The 19,985-nt window shown below is 58.2% G+C and overlaps 1 protein-coding gene across 1 annotated transcript in view; it reads left to right on the forward strand.

Moving 5' to 3' along the window:
- The window catches only part of SHANK3 (SH3 and multiple ankyrin repeat domains 3), a 46,224-nt gene that overhangs the window by 21,810 nt on the left and 4,429 nt on the right, over window positions 1–19,985 (forward strand). The window contains exons 15-21 of the mRNA XM_054719687.1: window positions 454–578; window positions 680–812; window positions 1,733–1,813; window positions 5,930–5,953; window positions 9,092–9,222; window positions 9,730–9,814; window positions 14,241–16,485. Of these exons, the coding sequence (XP_054575662.1) occupies window positions 454–578; window positions 680–812; window positions 1,733–1,813; window positions 5,930–5,953; window positions 9,092–9,222; window positions 9,730–9,814; window positions 14,241–16,485 (2,824 nt within the window). The remainder of the gene's footprint in view (window positions 1–453; window positions 579–679; window positions 813–1,732; window positions 1,814–5,929; window positions 5,954–9,091; window positions 9,223–9,729; window positions 9,815–14,240; window positions 16,486–19,985) is intronic.

Below are 19,985 nucleotides of genomic sequence, written 5' to 3' on the forward strand. Positions count from 1 at the left end.
CTGGGGTGTCAGGTTGGCAGGGTCTGCAGACTGTTTGGGGCTTCTGTTCCGCCCCTCTGCTCTCCTCCCTGCCCCTGGTGTCACCCCATCCCCTATCCAGGCCCCACCCCTCCTTGTCCCTCTGCTGTGACTGTACTCTCCGTCTGGAATGTCTCAGTACAGGGCAGGAACTCCTCCTCCTTGTGGACGTCCAAGATAGCTGCTCTAGTGTGCCTGAGCCAGTGGGGGCCGCTCTGGTGGGGGTGAGCGGGGAGTTTCTCAGAGAGATGTACCCTGGATTCCCGAACTGGCTCTTGTCCTGGGTGGTGCCTGCCCACTGCCCAGCCCAGGGCGCTCTGCCTGGTTTCGTCTGTTCAGCGTGTTGCACCACTCTGGGGCTGTTGCTGTGTGACAGCTGCCTCCACCTGGACACACTAGTGAAGCCCCTCCCTAACGCCCCGCCCACTCCTGCAGCAGAGACCCCCATTGAGGAGTTCACCCCCACACCGGCCTTCCCTGCACTTCAGTACCTCGAGTCTGTGGATGTGGAGGGCGTGGCCTGGAGGGCCGGGCTGCGCACGGGAGACTTCCTCATCGAGGTGAGGCTCATCCTTACCTGTGCATCTAGGTGGGTGCTGACCTCTGAGCTCTGAGGAGGACACACCTGGACCACCCCCACCCACCTACCTGTCTGTCCCAGGTGAACGGGGTGAACGTGGTGAAGGTTGGACACAAGCAGGTGGTGGCGCTGATCCGCCAGGGCGGGAACCGTCTTGTCATGAAGGTTGTGTCGGTGACAAGGAAGCCCGAAGAAGACGGGGCTCGGCGCAGAGGTGAGGAGTCAGGCTTCAGATCTCTGTGCCCAGACTCTCCCCTCTGGCTCCTGACCTTAGACCTTTGACCCCAGGCCCATGTTTCTCTGCCCATCCCCTGACCCCAGACTGCTGACATCAGATATCTGAACCCAAGTGAAATGCCCCATTTGTGTCTTTCCCAGTCCTTGCTGTTAGACTGGCCTCCTGGCCCCCAGTCTGTGACCCCTGACCCCAGGCTGCCCTCCTCAGATCCCCGCCCTCTGCTTCCTGGCATCCCCCAGACCCTGGTGTGGAAGAGCCCTCTTTTCCTGCACTGCCAGCAGCTGCCTGGAGGCCGGGGTTGCCATAGCAACTGTGAGGTTGACGCTGCCTTCCGCTCACTGTCGGAGGGAAGGGGGAGGTGGCACCTGAGGGAAGAGGAAGAGCGTCTTCTCCCTGCGCGATGTCGCGGCTCAGCCTGGGCTCAGGAGGCTTTGCTGGCCGGGCCCAGCCCAGGCCCTGGCTTGGCTGACCACACCAGAGTCCCCCTGAGGGGCAGTGGCCGCCAGGGCCTGGGAGAGCCCTGGAGCAACAAGAGTCCTGCCTGCTGGGGACCCCTCCCAACCCCCACCCCATGGCTCTGGTACTCCTTGCTCAGCCTTCAGAGGCTAAAGGGTGGGCGCTCAGGCTGGAGCTGGCCAGCACCGTGACCCCTCCTGGGGCTCTTGACCACCTCCTGAGGCCCCTGGCCAGCCTGGCCCTCAGCACCCCCTGAGCTCCCAGCGCCATGAAGAAGTTTGCATCCAGCCGCAGCCTGAACAAGATCCTGGCACAATGTGACACGTCCTCACGGGAGTACGAGGAGATCCAGGCGGTGGAGCGCAAGTGGCACTTGCACCTGGCCACGCCGCGCTGCCTGCTGCTGGACAGGAGGTCCAAGGCCTCCCTCTTCTTTGCAGCCCCGCCGCCCCCCAAGAGGGCCCCCAGCACCACACTGACCCTGCGTTCCAAGTCCATGACGGCTGAGCTTGAGGAACTTGGTGAGTGGTGGGGGCGGGAGGTTGCGGGCAGCCCAGGGTGGGTGGCCAGGTGGAGTGAGCTGGGGTCAAAGCCAGGCAGAGGGAGAGAGGGCAGGAAGGACAGACAGATGTATGAAGAGGTCTAAGGTAAATGGGTGGGTGCTGGAATGGTGGGGTGATGAGGGGCAGACATGTGGATGGGATGAGGGCCAAGGGGCTGGATGACAGGGCTGGAGATGGATATGGGACCACCAGATGGTGGCGGGAGCAGAGCCTGGCCCACCAGTGTGTCTGCATGCGTGTGCATGTGCTGCCTGTGGCTCTCCAGTCTGACTTTACTCCTTTGTTTCACCCACATGAGAAAAGGGCAGGAGTCTGGGCCCTGGGCTCTGCCCCAGCTCTGCCCGCACTGGCTGTGTGACTTTTGCATCTCTTTTACCCTCTCAGCACCGGCTCACTCGCTGGTTGAGCAGGGTAATTACAGTGAGCGGCTGACCTAACAGGGCTGTGTGCACCTCACTGCTTCATTGATGGGCAGGCCCTCGTGGGCTGCAGGAGGCACACAAGAGTGTGTCAGGGCTTTGATGGGGCATGTTGTAGGCACGATCCCAGAGTGATGTTGGCAACCTCATTGTGGGCATGTCTCGAGATACGTGACTGTTAATAGCCTCGTCATAGGTGTGTCCAGATATACGTAGCCATGTCCTAATATTCGTGACCATCAGTATCCTCATCATGAGCGTGTCCTAGTCACATGACTGTTAATGTGCTCTGTCCTTCTACAGTCTAAACTCTGTCCTAGTCCCAGACTTTGCCCTGGCTTCAGCCAGGATCTAACCCAGTCCTGACCCTGATCCTGGTTCTAGACTGAGCTTCAACCCTGGCTTAGGCTTGGTTCCTCCCTAGACATAGAAAGAACCCTGCTTGTCCCCTAAAGTTATTCCTGACCTGAGCCATTGACTGAGCCCTGATCCCATCCTGGCCACGGGCTGAGCCACCCTGTGCAAGTTGGTACTCTTGACTGTAGTTTGTCATGGAGGACAGCCACCAAGATCAACTGAACTGACATAGGATTTTCCTTCCCCATGAATATTATAAATAAAATAAAAACTTAAAAACACGTAGCCAACTTGAAACTAAAGAATAAGAATTCCCCAGGTCTCAAAAATGAAGAAAGAAATCCAGAGCCAAAAGAGAGAGAAAGCTGATGCTGCCATAGTCCATGATGGCTTGGGACAGGATATAGATTCCCAGGGCAAGGGGTTGAGGCTCTGATGCCCCCACAAAACCAAGAAATATGGTTGTGGACCCAAAGCTGGAACCACACCCAAGAATTGGAATTAGCATCAAGAGAACTGAAAATCATAGAAGAATATGAAAGAGAAAAAATAATGTGTTTAAATACAGAGTTTAAGAGAAATGACAGAATTCATAGTGAAAGAACAGGACAGTGCCAAAAGGAAAAAAAAAAAGCAGATTTTAAAAGGATCCCAAATAGACTGTTATTGAAACAAAAATTATAGGCACTGGAACTAAAAAAATCTCTGGGATGAACAGGATTCCTCAGTGTGGCAGGGTTCACGACCCAGCTGAAGAAGAAAACAGTGAATTAGAAGATAAGTCTGAGGAGATCACCTAAAATGCAGCACAGGAGATAAACTATCAAAGGGCAAATGAGTCACGAAAGAATAAAAACTCTGGGGAAGAGGCAACATTTGAAGAGCAAATGGTTGATAATTTTCAAAATTGAAAAAGATGAGACTCCAGTTTAAAGAAGTGTAAATCCCAAGCAAGGAAATATAAAATATAAATCTACACATGTAGACTTGTCATAGTAAAACTTCACAACACACCAGACAAAAAGAAAAATTGTAACCACCAGAGAAAGAAGCTGGATGACTTAGGAAGGACGGCAAGACCAACAGCTGACTTCTAATCAGCAAGAGTAGCTTCTAGGAGACGATGGGATGATAACTTCAGAGTTTTGTGTGAAAACGCTTTTCCACCTAGAATTCTATATCCTGCTAAACCCACTCATTCAAGAGAGCAGCAGGGAAGCTAGCAGACTTCTGGCCTCAGGGTCACAAGGTTTCCAGGTTAGTCATGGGGAATTGATCTGCTATACTGATTGAGGGTCCAAACTGATCAATGAACACCATATTGAGGCTCTGGTGGGTGGGCCCCAGGAGTCTCCTTCCAGAGGCTGTTACCCAGTCATACTTAGCAGCATGTTCAGAAGGGAGCCCCCAATTCTGCATGAAGAGGTGCTTGGGCAGCCCTAGATCTGTAATCCAGGCACTAGGGGCTGCTCTGTGTGAAGAAACCCTTGAACAGCAGATCCTGCCTCCTCTCTGCTCTGGTCCAGGGCTTTACCTCTGCTGCTGTGTGACCCTCATCTTCCAGGGGCTCACTCCTGCAGCCTCAGGCTGGCTTCATCTTAATCCACTTTTTCAGAGCAGAGTTTTGGGAAGGATGAGGAAGGAACAGCTTAGCACAGAGCCTCTGTCCACACTGCTGACTGAGCGGTCACAGCTTTGGTTGAAGCTGGACACAGGCTCTTTTGTTTTTTTCCCCCTCTGGAGGAGAAGCCATTCTGCCCCCAGAGGACAGCTGTCCTGGGAAGCCAGCCCAGGTGCCGACCTCTAGAAATACCTGGTTTGAGGAAGCCAGGCCGGCATCAGGGTCTTCCCACGTACCACAGAGCTCAGCTTATGGTCCAGTGTTGGTGCTTTCAAAAGATAGAAATAAGGCCTGTTGGCTCACTGCCAGTATTAACATGTCAGTTCTGTGTCATACTGTTGAGAACTGATGGGACCATTTAGGGTCCCTGTGGTCTACTGAGAAGATGACCTAAATAGCTGGAAAGAAAGGAAGATGTGAGGTAACAAAAAAAGCAGGTGGCAAGGGTGGGGGCTCATAGAGAGTATGGGGGAGAAGCAAAGCCCTGAATGGTTGAGGGGCTGGCAGAAACAGAGCAGAGAGGAAGGGGCTGGTGGTAGAAGGAAGGGCAGGACACCCCCAATGCTCTTAGGCAAGTGTGCATCGGGGTCCCCATATGCTCATCTCAGCAAGAACCAAGGGCGTGCTGGGGCTGCAGAGGTCAGTGGAGACCCAGACCTGGGAGGGCCCTGGTGGGTCTGAGTCCCGTCCTACTCACCCACTTTCTCTTGGTAAATCTTGAGCTTCTGGGTCTTTTTTCCTCTGTGATGAGAACGTGGGGGCAGGTGCCACGCCAGTGTGCAGTCTCTGACTGGCCTGCCCTTCGTCGGAAACACACTGTGCAGAATGCTCCAGGGCGACCAGTGCCGCCATCAGTGACCTCCAAACTTGGTTTTTATCGATTTTGCCCTTTCTCTAAAAAATTTTTACTCGTCTGTGGACGTCTCCACATGTGTGTGCATGTCTCTGTGTGCATGTGTGTGTGGATGTGCATGAGCATCAATGTGTGCACATGTGTGAGTAGATGTGTGGGGACGTACACAGCATGTGCACATCGTGTGTGAGTGGGTGTGCACAAGCGTGTGTGTGAACATGCGTGTGAGTGGACATACACAAGCGAGTGTATAAGCATGTGTGGATGTGCACAAGCATGTGTGTGATTGCGTGTGAATAGACATGTATAAGCATGTGTGTGACCATCATGTGTGAACTTGTGTGTGAGTGGGCGTGCACAAATGTGTGGACATATGTGTAAGTGAACATGCATGGGCAGCGTGTGTGCACAGGTATGAGTCAATGTATGTGGATGTGCACAAGTGTGTGTGAGCATCATGTGTGTAGGCACACACAAGTGTGTGCATGGGTGTGAGTGGACCTGCTTGGGCATCATGTGTACATGTGTGAGTGGACTGTAAATGTGTGTGTGCACGTGTGTGTGTGCATGCACACAAAAGCATATGTCTCTGCTTGTGGTTGTTTCTGCCTCGAGTTTCAAGCTGTGTACCGACTTGGCATTGGGCATATTTGCCCCTCTGGTCTAATAGGGAGTGTAGGTCAGGGGTTGTGGGAATCTGGGAGGTCCTGGCTGTTGGAAGGGGTGGGAGAGGAGAGGTGGGGCAAAGGGAGTGGGGAATGGGGCCCAGGTGCGGAGGATGAAGCCTGCCTCTTACCCCCTTTGCTCTGTTTCTTGATTCCAAGCCTCCATTCGGAGAAGGAAAGGGGGTGAGTCATCTGCTGTGTTCCCAGGGCCACAGCTTCGCCTGACCCCTGTCCAGGGAAGTGCTGGTGTATGAGGAGGTTCTAGTTCACTCAGGGTGGTCTGGAGGCCTGGGCTGTACCCTCCTGATGGCCTTTTCTCTGGGATCTGGTGGGGGCACAGTAGAAGGACCCAGCAAGGGTCACCTGGGGATGTGATAGGCTTGGTCAGGGGCCTTGTGGCTCAAGTGAGCTGGGGTGGCCTGGTGAGGCAGAGCTGGGAGCCCCCAGAGTGGAGGCCTGGAGCCAGGGAGGGTGGGTTCAGGACCCAGCTGTGGCCCTTTGGGGGTGGGAGTGTCCAGTGCTTGACTTGGCCGAGGTCGCTTCTTTCTGTCTCCTCTGGGGGCTTCCTTGTGCCTGGTGTGTGGGTGCTGTTTCCGTGCTGATCTGTTTTTTGGTCAAGCCCAGTGCTGACAGTCCCTCAGAGCATGAGTCTGGGCCCACAGCACTGAGGAGACAGCCTGGAGCTCCCACCCCAGCATCGCCCAGCTGTTGGCTTCCCCACCCCTTGCTGCTACCTTCAGACCTCATCTGCCACGTCCTCTGAGGCTCCTCCCTGTATGTCCGGCCTGGTTTCGAGGGACGCAGCATCCATATGGGGACCGAGTCTGGGCATGGGCACTGAGGGCCAGTATCTGTCAGATCTCAGGGCCTGGCCTCTGCCAGCTTCTCCCACCTCTCGGTAAACAGGAGTCCAGGCCACACAGAAGCCAGAGGTGGCTCTGTGGCCTCTCATTGTCCATGTACTCGGTCCTCACTGGTCCTCACTCTGGGACCCTTGGGCCTTTTCTGTGCCAGCCCACACTCTCCCGCACAACCTACAGCCTGGCCCTCTGAGCTCTCGCCGCCCCTTCCCCAGTCCCAATGAAGTGCTTTCCTGGGCATCTTTTCAGGCATTAAAAGAGGTGATGGAGTTTCCTCCGTGGACACTTTTGTGCACACCTTGAGGCCGACATGCAAACTATTTCTGGAGCACATCGGTTCTGTGCTCAGCTCATTAGCGGGGCTCCCAGGGAGCTGTGCTGTGGTCTGCGCGCTGCCTCCAGTTGTAGGGGCAGTGATGGCGATTCATCGCCCCCGCAGGCCCCGCTTGTTCAAACAGCCGCATCCGGCCCCCGGCCCTCGGCCCTCGGCCCCCGGCCCCTGGCCCCATGACAGGTGCGTGTGTGAGGCTGGTGTGGGGGTGGGGAGGCACTCCAGGGACCCAGACCCCCTTCCTAATGAGTTTCATTCCCTTATCTAAATGTCTGAAATGCTGTAATAATACACTTTCTAATTTTGTTGGGGATTGGTGTCAATCTCACTAGCTTGTAGTATGCAGAATTTTTTATTCTTTCCAATTTGAAAATAATTCTCGTCTGGCCCAGTCCCATGGCCCACAGCCAGCAGCTGTGCTCTGCTACCTTACTGGGCATGTGGCGTTGGGTCTCGGACTGAGTTCCGGACCTGGACTAGTGGCCTCTAAATTCACAGCTCAGGTGAGCACGTGTCCTGCGATTCCCACGGGAAGTGTTTCTCTCCACACCTGTCTTTTTGTCTGTGGTTTCTAGGCAGCCTGGCAGCTAAGTCTGACCTTTCACTTACTGGGTCTGTGATCTGGGCAATTTATCTCTCAGAGCTTCAGTTTCTTCTTGGGTAGAATGAGGGCAGTAACAGTATCTTCTTCCTGTGGTGGTTGTGGGATGAGAGGTGAAGCGCTTCCCACTCTGGAAATCGCCTGGGACCTAAATGGTCTCAGCTCCAAAGGGAAGGCATTCACCTCATTACAAAACAAACAAGGGGCCTCTAACGGGCCTCCCTGGTCTGCACCTGGGCCTGGGTGAGTTGAAACTGGTGGAGCTCCCGTGTCAGGGCCGGGCTGGGTGCCCTGGGCTGCAGGGCAGCTTATGGCGCTGATTGTAGCAAACGTGCTCGGTGCTTGGTGCCTGCTCAGAGCCGGCACAGTGGTGGCACCCCTAGGTATGTGCTATTTCTCACAACACTGAGGCAGGTGCCGCTTGTGTGCTGTTTCATCAGAGGAGGAAACTGAGTCATAAAGAGGTTACGTCAGGAAAGTGAGTGTACAGGGTGGGTCTGGTCTGGGTTGGGCACCGGACATCTCAGGAGTTTATCTACTCTGCGCGGTGATTGTGGGCGGATGCAGAGGTGGGACAGCAGGTGCTGGTAGGTGTCGAGGCTGACCCCAGATGTTCTCCCACGTGGGGCGCATGGGTGACCTGACGCATGGGCCTCTAGGGTTGGCACAGCCCCTGGGTTGGGAGGGTGGGATCTCGACCCTGAGTGAAGGATGGAGTGGGCAGGGCTCCTGAACGAGAGAGTCCCCTGGCAGCAGGTGGGCACCCTGCTGCACCCTGTGGCTGGCCCCAACTGGACCCATCCCTCCTCCAGCTGGACCTGATCGCTCTCAGACACACGCATTTGTTTAACAAAACTTCCCAGTCATGTTGTTCATAAAAAACACCACTTTTAAAAGCATCAACCAGCTTTAATGAAAACAAACAGAGCGTTTCTTTTGCAGCGGATTTGAGCAGGCCTCCCAGTGCCTTTCCTCCATGCCTGTTCAGCCCTGTGGGTCCCCCTCGTCCCTCCCAACTGTCCCCCACACCCTCTTCTTGGCACCTCCCACCTGGATGAAGGTTCTGTGGCTTCCTGAGCAGCCTGGGGCAGTCAGCTGTTTTCTTTCATTCTTGATTGATTCGCATCTTTTGTGGGCACCTGCTGGACCTCAGATCTGTCCTGTGCGCTGGAGCCCCGACAGTGATGCCTTGTGCGAGGAGAAAAGTGAAAGGCAAAGGACACGGAATCTTGGGGAGACCCTGGGCTCTCAGCAGTGTGTCCGGGTCCTCCCCCTAAGGGTCAGTCGGCCTTTTCCTTGAAGTGGGGTCTCCAGGGTCCCCTGGAGCCTCCCCGAGGGTGGAGAGGCAGGCTGGTGCAGAACCTGGGTTCTGGTGTGTGAGGGCCCCCACCCCAGGTCTGGAAGCAGCCCTGGGGAGTGAGAGGTCTGAGGTGGGCTCAGCACAAGGTAGACCAGCCTTGTGGGGAGGACAGAACGTTGAGGCTGCTTAAGGTCATGGTGGCTGAGAAGACACTTCCTTGGCTGTGCAGAGAAACTAGATGAGATCCTGGCGGCCGCCGCGGAACCCACACTGAGGCCTGACATCGCGGATGCTGACTCGAGAGCAGCCACCGTCAAACAGCGGCCCACCAGCCGGAGGATCACCCCGGCCGAGATCAGTGTAAGCTGCTGGGTGGCTGGGTGTGGGGGTGGGCTGAAGGCTGGGTGGAGCATGGGTGCTTGCACATTTTCTGGGGTGGGGGTCCACCATTTGGACCCCACACTCTAGGAGCAGTTGTGAAGGTCCCCCAGACTCCTGGAGACACTTGGGGCCACTTCAGCCCCCAGACTGGCCACAGCTGACCACGTGCTGAGTGGCTTTCAGTGCCTTAGGCAGGTTCCGTGCCAGCCCTGTTCCTGTCACATAATGTGTCTTTGTCCCCTGCCCACTTCTCCTACTGGGCACCTCCTGGGCTGCTCCCCTGGCCTCACCTGGGCCACACCCAGGGCCGCTGTCTGCTCCGGCCACCTCGGCATCAACCCGCCCAACGCTCTGCCCAGGCCCTGCTGCCGGGCCCTGCTACAGAGCAGGTGCCTGGGCACCAGCACGCTGGACATAGTGCATGGTGAGCTGAGGCTTAGGAAGAGTGTGGGCGGAACCTCCATGTACCCTCCCCGACTCCCACAGTCACTGTTTGAGCGCCAGGGCCTCCCAGGCCCGGAGAAGCTGCCGGGCTCCCTGCGGAAGGGGATTCCACGGACCAAGTCTGTAGGTACGGCTGGGCTGGGGTTTGCACGGGGCCCGGGGGGAATGGGGCCGGGTGGACACAGGGCTGGAGGACCCTCTCTCTCCACCTTCAATTGGGTTTTCAGTTCCCCTCTGAGTCCTGCCTCTCCCTGGCCCCAGCTCAGGGATCTCATATGTGGACATATTTTGGGGGTGGGGGGAGGTCGGTCCTTCAGCAAACCCAGAGATACTTTACTAAAACAGACCCTTGAGACTCCTCCCCACACCCATCTACGGCTTCCTGTCCAGTGGGTACCCCCCTCCCCCCAATCCACGGCTCCCACCCATCCCTGGGCCTTGTCTTACATGCTGGATGCCTGAGTACATGTCATATTTCTGGTCCTAAAACTACCCTCCCTTTGAACCTGCCCCTACCCCAGACCCCAGGTATTCTTTAATACCTCTCCTTTCCTTCACAGTCCATTTCTCCAAAGTCACCTATACTTTCTGTCTTCTGTTTCCTGCCTGCAGCCTGGGGAAGGCTGCTCTGTACCTAAAATTGAAGTTGCTCCCATCATGGTCACCAGTGTTTTCCAGGGCATTCCTCCTGGTGCACGTGACCAGCCCTCTCTTTTGGACCTCAATTCGCAGTTGATTTTCCTGCCCCCTTGTCCATGTAACTCTTCTCCCAGTTGTAGGACACTTCTCAGCTGCACATGTTCAGGCTTCTCCCAGCCCCCCACACACCAACGTGGGTCCTTCTGTCCTCCCCCAGGAGGAGACCACACCACACCACCATGGAGCCTTCTCAAGGCTGTGTCCTTGGTCTCGCTGCCTCTGCACCTGTCTCCATGGGACATCACACTCCAGCCAGTGTCATACCCCACACTTGGCCATGTCCTCTTTTGACCCTGGGCCTGGTCATCTGACAAGCCCTACCTGCTGCTCATCCTTCTAGGCATCCAGTGCCCTCTCCTGCTCACCTGTCCATCCATCTACCCCCAGACCTGTCCACTTGTCCATCTATCTGTCCATGTACACCTCACTGCACCCATCATGTGTTAACCAGTAAATGCCCCTTCAACACTCATGCCAACACTGCTTATGCTCACTGCCACACGTAGTCTTTAGAGGAAGCCTGAGGAGGTACACTATAGTACCTGTGTTACCAACGACGAAACTGAGGCCAAGAGGCCAAGTGACTTGCCCAGGGTCACACAGCTGCCTTACCTGTCTTCTGTTCACCCATCTGGCCAACCAGCTGCCCAAACCCCAATCCCTCATTCACCCTAGGACTTCTGATGATCGATGCCCACTCTAGGATGACCCTGGGCCAGGTGTGGGGGCTCAGTTGGGGGAGGTGGCACGTGTGCAGACAACTCAGTTTGGCAGTTGTGGTGAGTGTGAAGGAGCACGTCCAGTTAGAGACAACTAGGGGGTACCAGCCACATTGGGGTGTCGGCAGGCTAGAGGGGCATGTCTGAGTTTGGAATGCAGGATGAGAGGAGGTTTCTAGGAGATCGTGTGGTGAGTTACTGATAAAGGCCATTATCATCGGTGGCATGGTCCTGCAGGGACTGCTGCGGGTCCTTTCTGTTGGGGGAGAGGGAGGAAGAGGGTCGGTGAGACTGCAGCCACTTTGGAGCTCAGCGGTACCTCCCTCCTCCCACTGGCCTAAGCCCTGGGAGTCCTCCATGGTTTCCTCCTTATTCTCTGCTTCCCCTGACAAATTAGGGGTGCACTGCCTCCTCAAATGCCTCGTGCCTGACTCCTCACCAACTTTGTAGCCCTGCCTGGCCGGGCCTCAGTGTCTTGCTCTTGGACCACAGCTTTGGTGTCCTTCAGACCTCCCTCCCCAGCTCCACCCACAGGTCAGATGGGGACTTCTGCAGAGCAGATATCACCCCTCATCCTTGCAGTTGACCCTCTGTGGGCTCCCAATTGCCTTGGGGTCTTGGGGACCGGCCCCAGCCCTCTCCTGCTTCATCCGGGGCCATCTGTCTCCGCCTCCCTCTGACCCGGGCCTGCCAGAAGCACTGTTCTCCACCTGACCTCACTCTGCCAGAGGCTGTCCCTCAGCTACACCCAGTCCCAGGACAGAAAGGTACAGATCCAAGTGCCTGCCCACTGGGATGTGAGCCCAGATGCGGATGGCAGCTCTTTCCCACCCACCCTCTCAGACCTTTCAGTCCTCGGGCCATGAATGAGCTGAGAGGGGCTCATCATTTTGTTTTGTTTATCCTCATCCCAGGATTTTTTCCATTGATTTTCAGAGAAAGTGGGAGGAAGCGGGGCAGGGGGAGGAGAGATGTAAGAGAGATGCATCGATTGGCTGCTCCAACCTGCAACCCAGACACATGCCCTTGGTTGGGAATTAAACCCGAGACCTTTTGGTGCGTGGGCCAGTGCTCTAACCACTGAGCAACAACAGCCAGGGCAAAAGGTGCTCATCTTTGACCCCTCTCCTTGGCCTGCCGAACAAGTTACCAGACTCCTGGAGTACCCGCCCCTTGTCCTGGCTGTGTGGCACTAGGCACACGGTCCAATCCTTGAAACCTCAGGGTCCTGATGTGGAAATGTGGGAACCACCTAGTACCTGCCTACCTTCAGGGCCGCTCTGAGACTCCCCCAGGGGCTGCACTGAGCTGAACACTGGGCCACTGCTTGTGCTCGGTGGTGTTGGTCTAGCATTTGGGGGCCGGCACTCAAGTGCTAGGGCAATGCTCTCTGCTGCTACCTGGGCAGAAGACTCTGCCCATCCAAGATGGCATCAGAACAGATTCCTCATTTAATCCCGAGCCAAGGGACTTGCGTTCACCTGAAGTTAGAACTTGGCACACCACAGCCCCTGCAGCTTCTAGGGGCACCGGCTTTCCCTGTGTACCTGTGTCACACATGGGCCGTGGGTGTGTATATACTGTGTTCCTGTGTCCAGCAGGGGGGTGGAAGGCAGACCTGAAATGATGACGACGACGACCTGGGTCCCTTCTAGGTGCTTAGCCCTGTGCTGTAAGCTCTAAATGGCTCCACCTCACACAGGCCCACAATGGGGGAGGGAGGGAGAGGGCAGTGCCCCTGAGATGAGGAAACTGAAGTGCTGAGAGCTTAAGGGACGTCAGCCAGAGGTGTAAAGGCCTCTTTACACAAAAGTTCACCCGTGCTGAGCCGAAGATACGAGAGCTGTTAAGCAGGCCAAGAAGCAAACGGGCGTAGGTGGCCTGGCGCGAGCGCTGGCTGGCTAACGGGGGCGGCGGTTGGGGACAGGCAAGAGGCATCTTGGTGAGTTCATAAAAATATCACCCAGTCCAGAGGGAGGCCAGGTGGCTGATCCCCAAAAGGCACTCCATGAGAGACGTGTGTGTTGACATGGAGAGCCACGAATGCACTCTCCTTGGGTTGAACCGTGGACACCTGCAGCCTCTGTGCACACACCTGCAGCACAGGTGTCCACGTGGTGCCTACAAGGAGGCCCTGCCGGTCTGCAGGTGGGCAGCAGGGAGATGCGGGCCATGAGCACTCTCACCTGCCCTTGCTTGGGCCCTATGTCCGAGGTAGGCAGAGTGGGGTTTATTTTAGTGTGTGTTGCCCAGGAGAGAACTGAAGCTCAGAGGGGCTCGGGGCTTGGCCTGGGGTTGCACAGCCAGCAGGGAGTAAAACCGAAATGTGTGGGGTGGTCAGCCTGCAGTTCCATTTCTGTCCACCCTCCTGCCCTCCCAGTGACTGGCAGCCTCTCAGTCCACTCCGTCTACTTGGCCCTGGACTGGATAGGTACCAGGCACCCCCTTACCTGGGCATCAGCTGTCTCCCTGCCAGAGGCGTGGCTTCCCTGGCCACAGCCCTTCTGTCCCTGTGTCTGCAGTGGATCCTTCCTGCTCAGAAAGTACCCCTTTGTCTGCCTCTGGGTGACCCCAGGCCCTCCCGGAAACCTGCTGGTTGCAGGCTGTGGTTCTGAGCTGTGATCAGATTCGGTGGGAAGCCCTGCACCCCGTGCCCCGCCCCCATTACTAGAGGGGGCTGCTCCTACCTTCCTGGGGTGTCTCATTTGAGCCCCTTCATGTCCCAGGTTTGGGGCAGGTCTTGGCCCCAAGTTGTGTGGTCAGAGTTTGGGTACTTTCTCCAGGCCCCCCGCTACCCTATATCTGAACTGACTCCTCTCCCCAGTCTTCACAAGAACCTCCCCTCGAAACTGGCAATGGTATTGGGGTGTAGATCCTGGGCCTTGCTCAGATGCTCTGCTTTGGGCTCCCTGAGTCTCCCCTGCTCGCCAATCCCCAACCCAATGCCAGTCCTGACCCCATCCCCTTGGTGGAGCTAGCACCTGCCGCTGAGTTCTAAGGGGGGACCCTGGCTGCCCTGGGGTGAAACGGACTGGGCGGCCTCTGCCGAGGGCAGGCGCTGGGGGTCCAAGGGGCCTCCCCGAAGTCGCCGGCTCCCAGCGCCTGGCCGGTCTCACGGGGCCCCTCTGTCCGCAGGGGAGGATGAGAAGCTGGCGTCCCTGCTGGAGGGACGCTTCCCGCGGAGCACGTCGATGCAAGACTCTGGGCGCGAGGGCCGTGGCATCCCGCCCCCGCCGCAGACCGCGCCGCCGCCCCCACCCGCGCCCTGTTATTTCGACTCAGGGGCGCCCCCCGCCTTCTCGCCGCCGCCCCCACCGGGCCGGGCTTACGACACGGTGCGCTCCAGCTTCAAACCCGGCCTGGAGGCGCGTCTGGGTGCGGGGGTCGCAGGCCTGTACGAAGCGGGCGCGGCCCTGGGCCCGCTGCCCTACCCCGAGCGGCAGAAGCGCGCTCGCTCCATGATCATCCTGCAGGACTCGGCCCCGGAGGCGGGCGACGCTCGGCCCCCGCCCGCGGTCACCCCGCCGGAGCGCCCCAAGCGCCGGCCCCGGCCGCCGGACCCCGACAGCCCCTACGCCAACCTGGGCGCCTTCAGCGCCAGCCTCTTCACGCCGTCCAAGCCGCAGCGCCGCAAGAGCCCGCTGGTGAAGCAGCTGCAGGTGGAGGAGGCCCAGGAGCGCGCGGGCCTGGCCGTGGGCAGCCCGGGCCCGGGGGGCGGCAGCTTCACCCGCGACCCCTCCCCGACGCACCGCGGGCCTCGGCCTGGCGGCCTCGACTACAGCCCTGGGGACAGCGGGCTGGCGTTCGGGGGCCCGGGCCCGGCGAAGGACCGGCGGCTGGAGGAGCGGCGCCGCTCCACCGTGTTCCTGTCGGTGGGCGCCATCGAGGGCAGCCCCCCCAGCGCCGACCTGCCATCCCTGCAGCCCTCCCGCTCCATCGACGAGCGGCTCCTGGGAGCCGGTGCCGCCACCGGCCGTGACCTGCTGCTGCCCTCCCCGGTCTCTGCTTTGAAGCCGTTGGTCAGCGGCCCGAGCCTTGGGCCTTCCGGCTCCACCTTCATCCACCCGCTCACCGGCAAACCCTTGGACCCCAGCTCGCCCCTGGCCCTGGCGCTGGCTGCCCGGGAGCGGGCGCTGGCCTCCCAGACGCCCTCCCGGTCCCCCACACCTGTGCACAGCCCTGACGCCGACCGGGCTGGGCCCCTGTTTGTGGATGTTCAAGCCCGCGACTCAGAGCGAGGAGCCCTGGCCTCCCCGGCCTTCTCCCCCAGGAGCCCCGCCTGGGTTCCTGTGCCTGTGCGCAGGGAGCCCGAGAAGGCCTCCCGAGAGGAGCGGAAGTCACCTGAGGACAAGAAGTCCATGATTCTCAGCGTCCTGGACACGTCCCTGCAGCGGCCCGCCGGCCTCATTGTGGTCCACGCCACCAGCAACGGGCAGGAGCCCAGTGGGTTGGGGGCTGAAGAGGAGCGCGTGGGCACCCCGGAGCTGGCCCCTGCACCCACACAGTCAGCCGTGGTGGCAGAGCCCCTGCCCAGTCCACGGGCACAGCCCCCTGGCAGTGCCCCAAAAGACCCAGGGCCTGGCCAGGGCAGCTCCGAGGAGGAGCCAGAGCTGGTCTTTACTGTGAACCTGCCTCCCGCCCAGCTGTCCTCTAGCGACGAGGAGACCAGAGAGGAACTGGCTCGCATTGGGCTGGTGCCACCCCCCGAAGAGTTTGCCAATGGTCTCCTTCTGGCCACCCCACTGCCCGGCCCAGGTCCCTCACCCACCACGGTGCCAGGCCCGGCCTCAGGGAAGGCAAGTAGTGAGCTGCCCCCTGCCCCTGAGTCTGCAGCTGACTCGGGAGTGGAGGAGGTGGACACACGCAGTTCCAGCGATCCCCACCTGGAGACCACGAGCACCATCTCCACAGTGTCCAGCATGTCCACCCTGAGCTCCGAGAGCGGGGAGCTCACCGACACCCACACCTCCTTCGCTGATGGACACACTTTTCTACTCGAGAAGCCACCAGTGCCTCCCAAGCCCAAGCTCAAGTCCCCGCTGGGGAAGGGGCCGGTGACCTTCAGGGACCCTCTGCTGAAGCAGTCCTCGGACAGTGAGCTCATGGCCCAGCAGCACCTTGCCGCCTCCGCCGGGCTGGCCTCTGCCGCTGGGCCTGCTCGCCCTCGCTACCTCTTCCAGAGAAGGTCCAAGCTGTGGGGCGACCCCATGGAGAGCCGGGGGCTCCCTGGGCCTGAAGACGACAAACCAACTGTGATAAGTGAGCTCAGCTCCCGCCTGCAGCAGCTGAACAAAGACACCCGCTCCCTGGGGGAGGAGCCGGCCAGTGGCCTGGGTGGCCTGCTGGACCCTTCTAAGAAGTCGCCCATCGCTGCAGCTCGGTGAGCAGGGCAGCTGGGGAGGGTCCTGTCCCATGTCCACGGGCCTCCCTGTCTGCCTCTTGTCCATCATGGTTCCCTCTGTCCCACCCCTGCCTGTCCTCCGTCTACCTCTCCGTCCTTCATCTGGCCTTGCTTCATCTGTCTGAGGCAGGAGGCTCGCTCAGGGGATCTGAAGTCTCAAGGCTGCTGCTCTCCCCAGCCCTTTGGTGCTGAGAGTGGGAGCACGGTAACTGACAGAGGTCCAGGCTGGGGGTGAGCCCCCGCTCCACAGCTCTCCTGGAGGCTCCCACCTGGAGTTTCTGCAGCTCTTCCTCACCCTGGACCAAAGCTGCTCTGCCATTAAGGGGCATCTGTGGCCCAGTCCAGAGTCGCACCTCCCTGCCCTGCTGTTTGGCTTCCCTATGGCTCTGAGTCCTCCCCGCTGTGGCCACGTGGCTGCCATGTGGCCGGGACCACCTTCCTGTAGCTTGTGTCTTGCCTCATGTCCTTTTCTTAGGGGGTCCACTACCAACTTTTTGTTTTCTGTCCCAGAAACATTTCTGTCTCTCAGCACCAGCTCAGAGTCTCTTAGACAGACTGTGGGGTCTTGAAGGTGCATGGAGAAGCCACCCTTAGATGGAAGCCACTCCATCTCCCTGCTCCCTTCATCTGGCCTCTTGCCTTCTCTGACATTCCCCGTCCCTCTCTCTGTCTTACTTTCTCACCTCCTGCCCAAGGTAGGAACTTGAAGGGGCCACACTGTGCCCTGGTTGGGCTTTGCCCCCATGGCAACCTCTGTGGCTCCATGGGTGCTGGTCTGAGGCAGAGCTGGTCACTGGTTGACCCTTCTTTGCCCCCAAGCCCCACCCCCCTTCTTGTTACCGTGACCAATGTAGCCAGCCCTTTCCTGTCCACTTGGAAGGCAGAATTCACGAAGCAGTGAGGGTTCAGATGTCACTCACAAGGGCTTGTCTTATCTGCCTTCTTCCAATTCAGGATTCAAAAGATAAGTGGGGGCTTGGGAAGCTCCCAGTGCCTGGCGGAGGTCCAAGAGTGTGGCCCTGCTCCTTTCACCCCAGGGGCTTGCTCTGGGACCCTCTCTCCTTTTCCATCTCCCAGTGGCATGTGAAAGCCCCTTTCCTGGCAGGGCCGTGTTGAAAGTGCCCTCATTGTGAGCATGGCTGCTGTCCAGCTGGGAATGAGCAGCTGGGGTGCTAGGCCTCTGCAGGCCCAGGACCCGGAGGTGTGGGCTTCCCTGACCAGCCTCAACGAACCCCCCCCCCCCCATCCTCTCTGCTTCTCCCTCTGTACCCCTTGTTCCCGATCAAAGCCATTTAAAGTGGATAGCACAGTGCCTGGTACAGTGCAGACCCTCAATAAACATTTGCTAAACAGATGAAAGAATGAAGCCCGATGCAAGTGCTGTCTTTTGTGCTTTGAGATCTAGGGAGGTGGCTCAGGACAAATCCCACAGGACAGACGCATGGCTCAGATTTATTGGTTGTCGAGCCCAGATCTTGTCATTTGCTGTGCTGGCTCCCATGGGACAGCTGGGGCTGTCACAGGGCAGTGGGGAGGGATTGCTTAGCTGGCCTCTTCCTACTTGCCCCTCTCTGAACTCACCGTCCCACAGGTCATCCCCAGCGTTTCTCCCCTCTCAGCATCAGGGGCTCTTGTCCCCTGGCTCTGGGTTGTGCCAGGACCCTGTGCTCATTTCATTTCTCAGACATGGGGTGGGGAGGCACGTTCTTTGCATCCCATCTGTTCTGTACCCACTGGAAAGTGAGCCTCCTTCACTCATTAGTTCCTGCAGAATTCCAGCTTCTGATTCTCTTCCCATGGTTCCCTGCTCTCCCCTGAGCTGGTCACTGGGGCCAGGGAGACACGGCTGTCATCGGCCAGGCTTGTCCCGGAAGCCTGGGCATGGGGTCCGCCCAGTTAGTGAGCTGGCGCTGAGAGGGACAGACAGAGGGAGGTTCTCCAGGGAAAGTCAGGTACTGTTACCAGAGATACAGGTGCCAGACAGTCTAAAACAACAGACATCCTTGTGACATGGCCCTCACCAACTTCAGTAACTCCCTTTATTCCCTGATATCAACTTGGGGTCACATGGTCCTGGATTTCAACCCTCAGCAGGTCGCATCTGAGCGCTGTCATCTTGGACAAGCCACTTAGACATTGTGAACCGCGGTGCCTCGCCTGTGAAATGGTGGGGGTGGCAGGCAACGCCGCCTGCGAAGCTCCACGCCCAGGGCTGCAGCGTGGCAGGCTCTCATGGCTCTGCTGTCATTGGCACCCAGCGTGCAGCCAGGCTAACTTTCGAGTCCTTGTGGGGAAATGCATGCTGGGCGTGACCCGAGAGGATGTCGTGGTGCCATTTTCGTTCATCCTTGCAGCCACTCTGCTACGGGAGAACTGATGTTCTGAAGAATCCATTCCAGCCAGGAGGTGGCGGCATCTGTCTGACCTGGGTCCTGCTCTCTGTCCACTCTCTGTCCACCATCGGGAGCCTCTGTTCCCAAAACCCTCCTGGCGACAGACTTGGGGTTTTTGCACAATCGTCTCACACAGAAGCGCATGCATCCATTCTGTGGTCGGCACTGTTTATCAGGAGTGTGTAACCAGTGCACACGTGCTCTGAAATCACTGCACTCGAGCCCACTCAGTGCCCCCAATCTGCCAGGTGCCTGAAATTGCCTCTCCCCCGCATCTCCCTGGGCTCCTGCTCGCACTTCCTCCCTCTCCCTTTGCTCCCCTATCTGCCCTCGGAGCAGGGTGCCGTGTGCCGTGTGCCATGTGCATAGGGCACTGTGGTACACGGGATCACACTCCCTGTGGCTGGCAGTGGCTGGGTCCCATCGGGGCTGCTCTTGTCCTACAGCCAGTGGTGGCCAGAGTCTGGCAGTCATTTCTCATTCAGTGACAACCCTTCTGCTGGTCCTGCCTTGGAGACAAATGTCCAGGGAGGCTCTCTCTTTCCCAGGACTGTTCCTAGTAGAGGCCACAGGCACTGGCCATACATCACACTTCCGCTCCCTGTCCCAGTCCCAATGTGTTCTAGACCCACCTCTGTCCTCACCTGTCAGACACGCCCCTCTCTGCCCACCTTTCCCACTCAGTGGGTGGCTCAGTCCAGGCTCTGATGTCCTTTAGCCACAAGATACTCTGTGGCCTGAGATCTTTCTGGGCGAGTTCAGCCGCCCCGTATGTCATGGATCTGAAGCTTGGTAACTTGTGGAAATGATCGACCCCCATCTGCTGGGGGCATTCTTTGTTTTTTGGGTGAAGATGGAGGATGCAGCTGCTGGGTACTGCCTGGGAGGTCCAGGACCTTTGGGTTGGGGGACACTGATACCAGGCCATCCACCTGCTCTGTGATCCCAGCTTTGGGTCTAGCCTGGGGGACAGAATACTTGTCTGCTCAGAGCCCACATTGTCTCTGAGGCCCCATCTGCCTGAGATCCATTTATCTTCCAGGCTCCGTGGTCAGATCTGACCCCACAAGTGGGGTGGGATCCACA

Source organism: Eptesicus fuscus, chromosome 7 (genome assembly GCF_027574615.1).
Source record: "Eptesicus fuscus isolate TK198812 chromosome 7, DD_ASM_mEF_20220401, whole genome shotgun sequence".
Taxonomy (NCBI): Eukaryota; Metazoa; Chordata; class Mammalia; order Chiroptera; family Vespertilionidae; genus Eptesicus; species Eptesicus fuscus.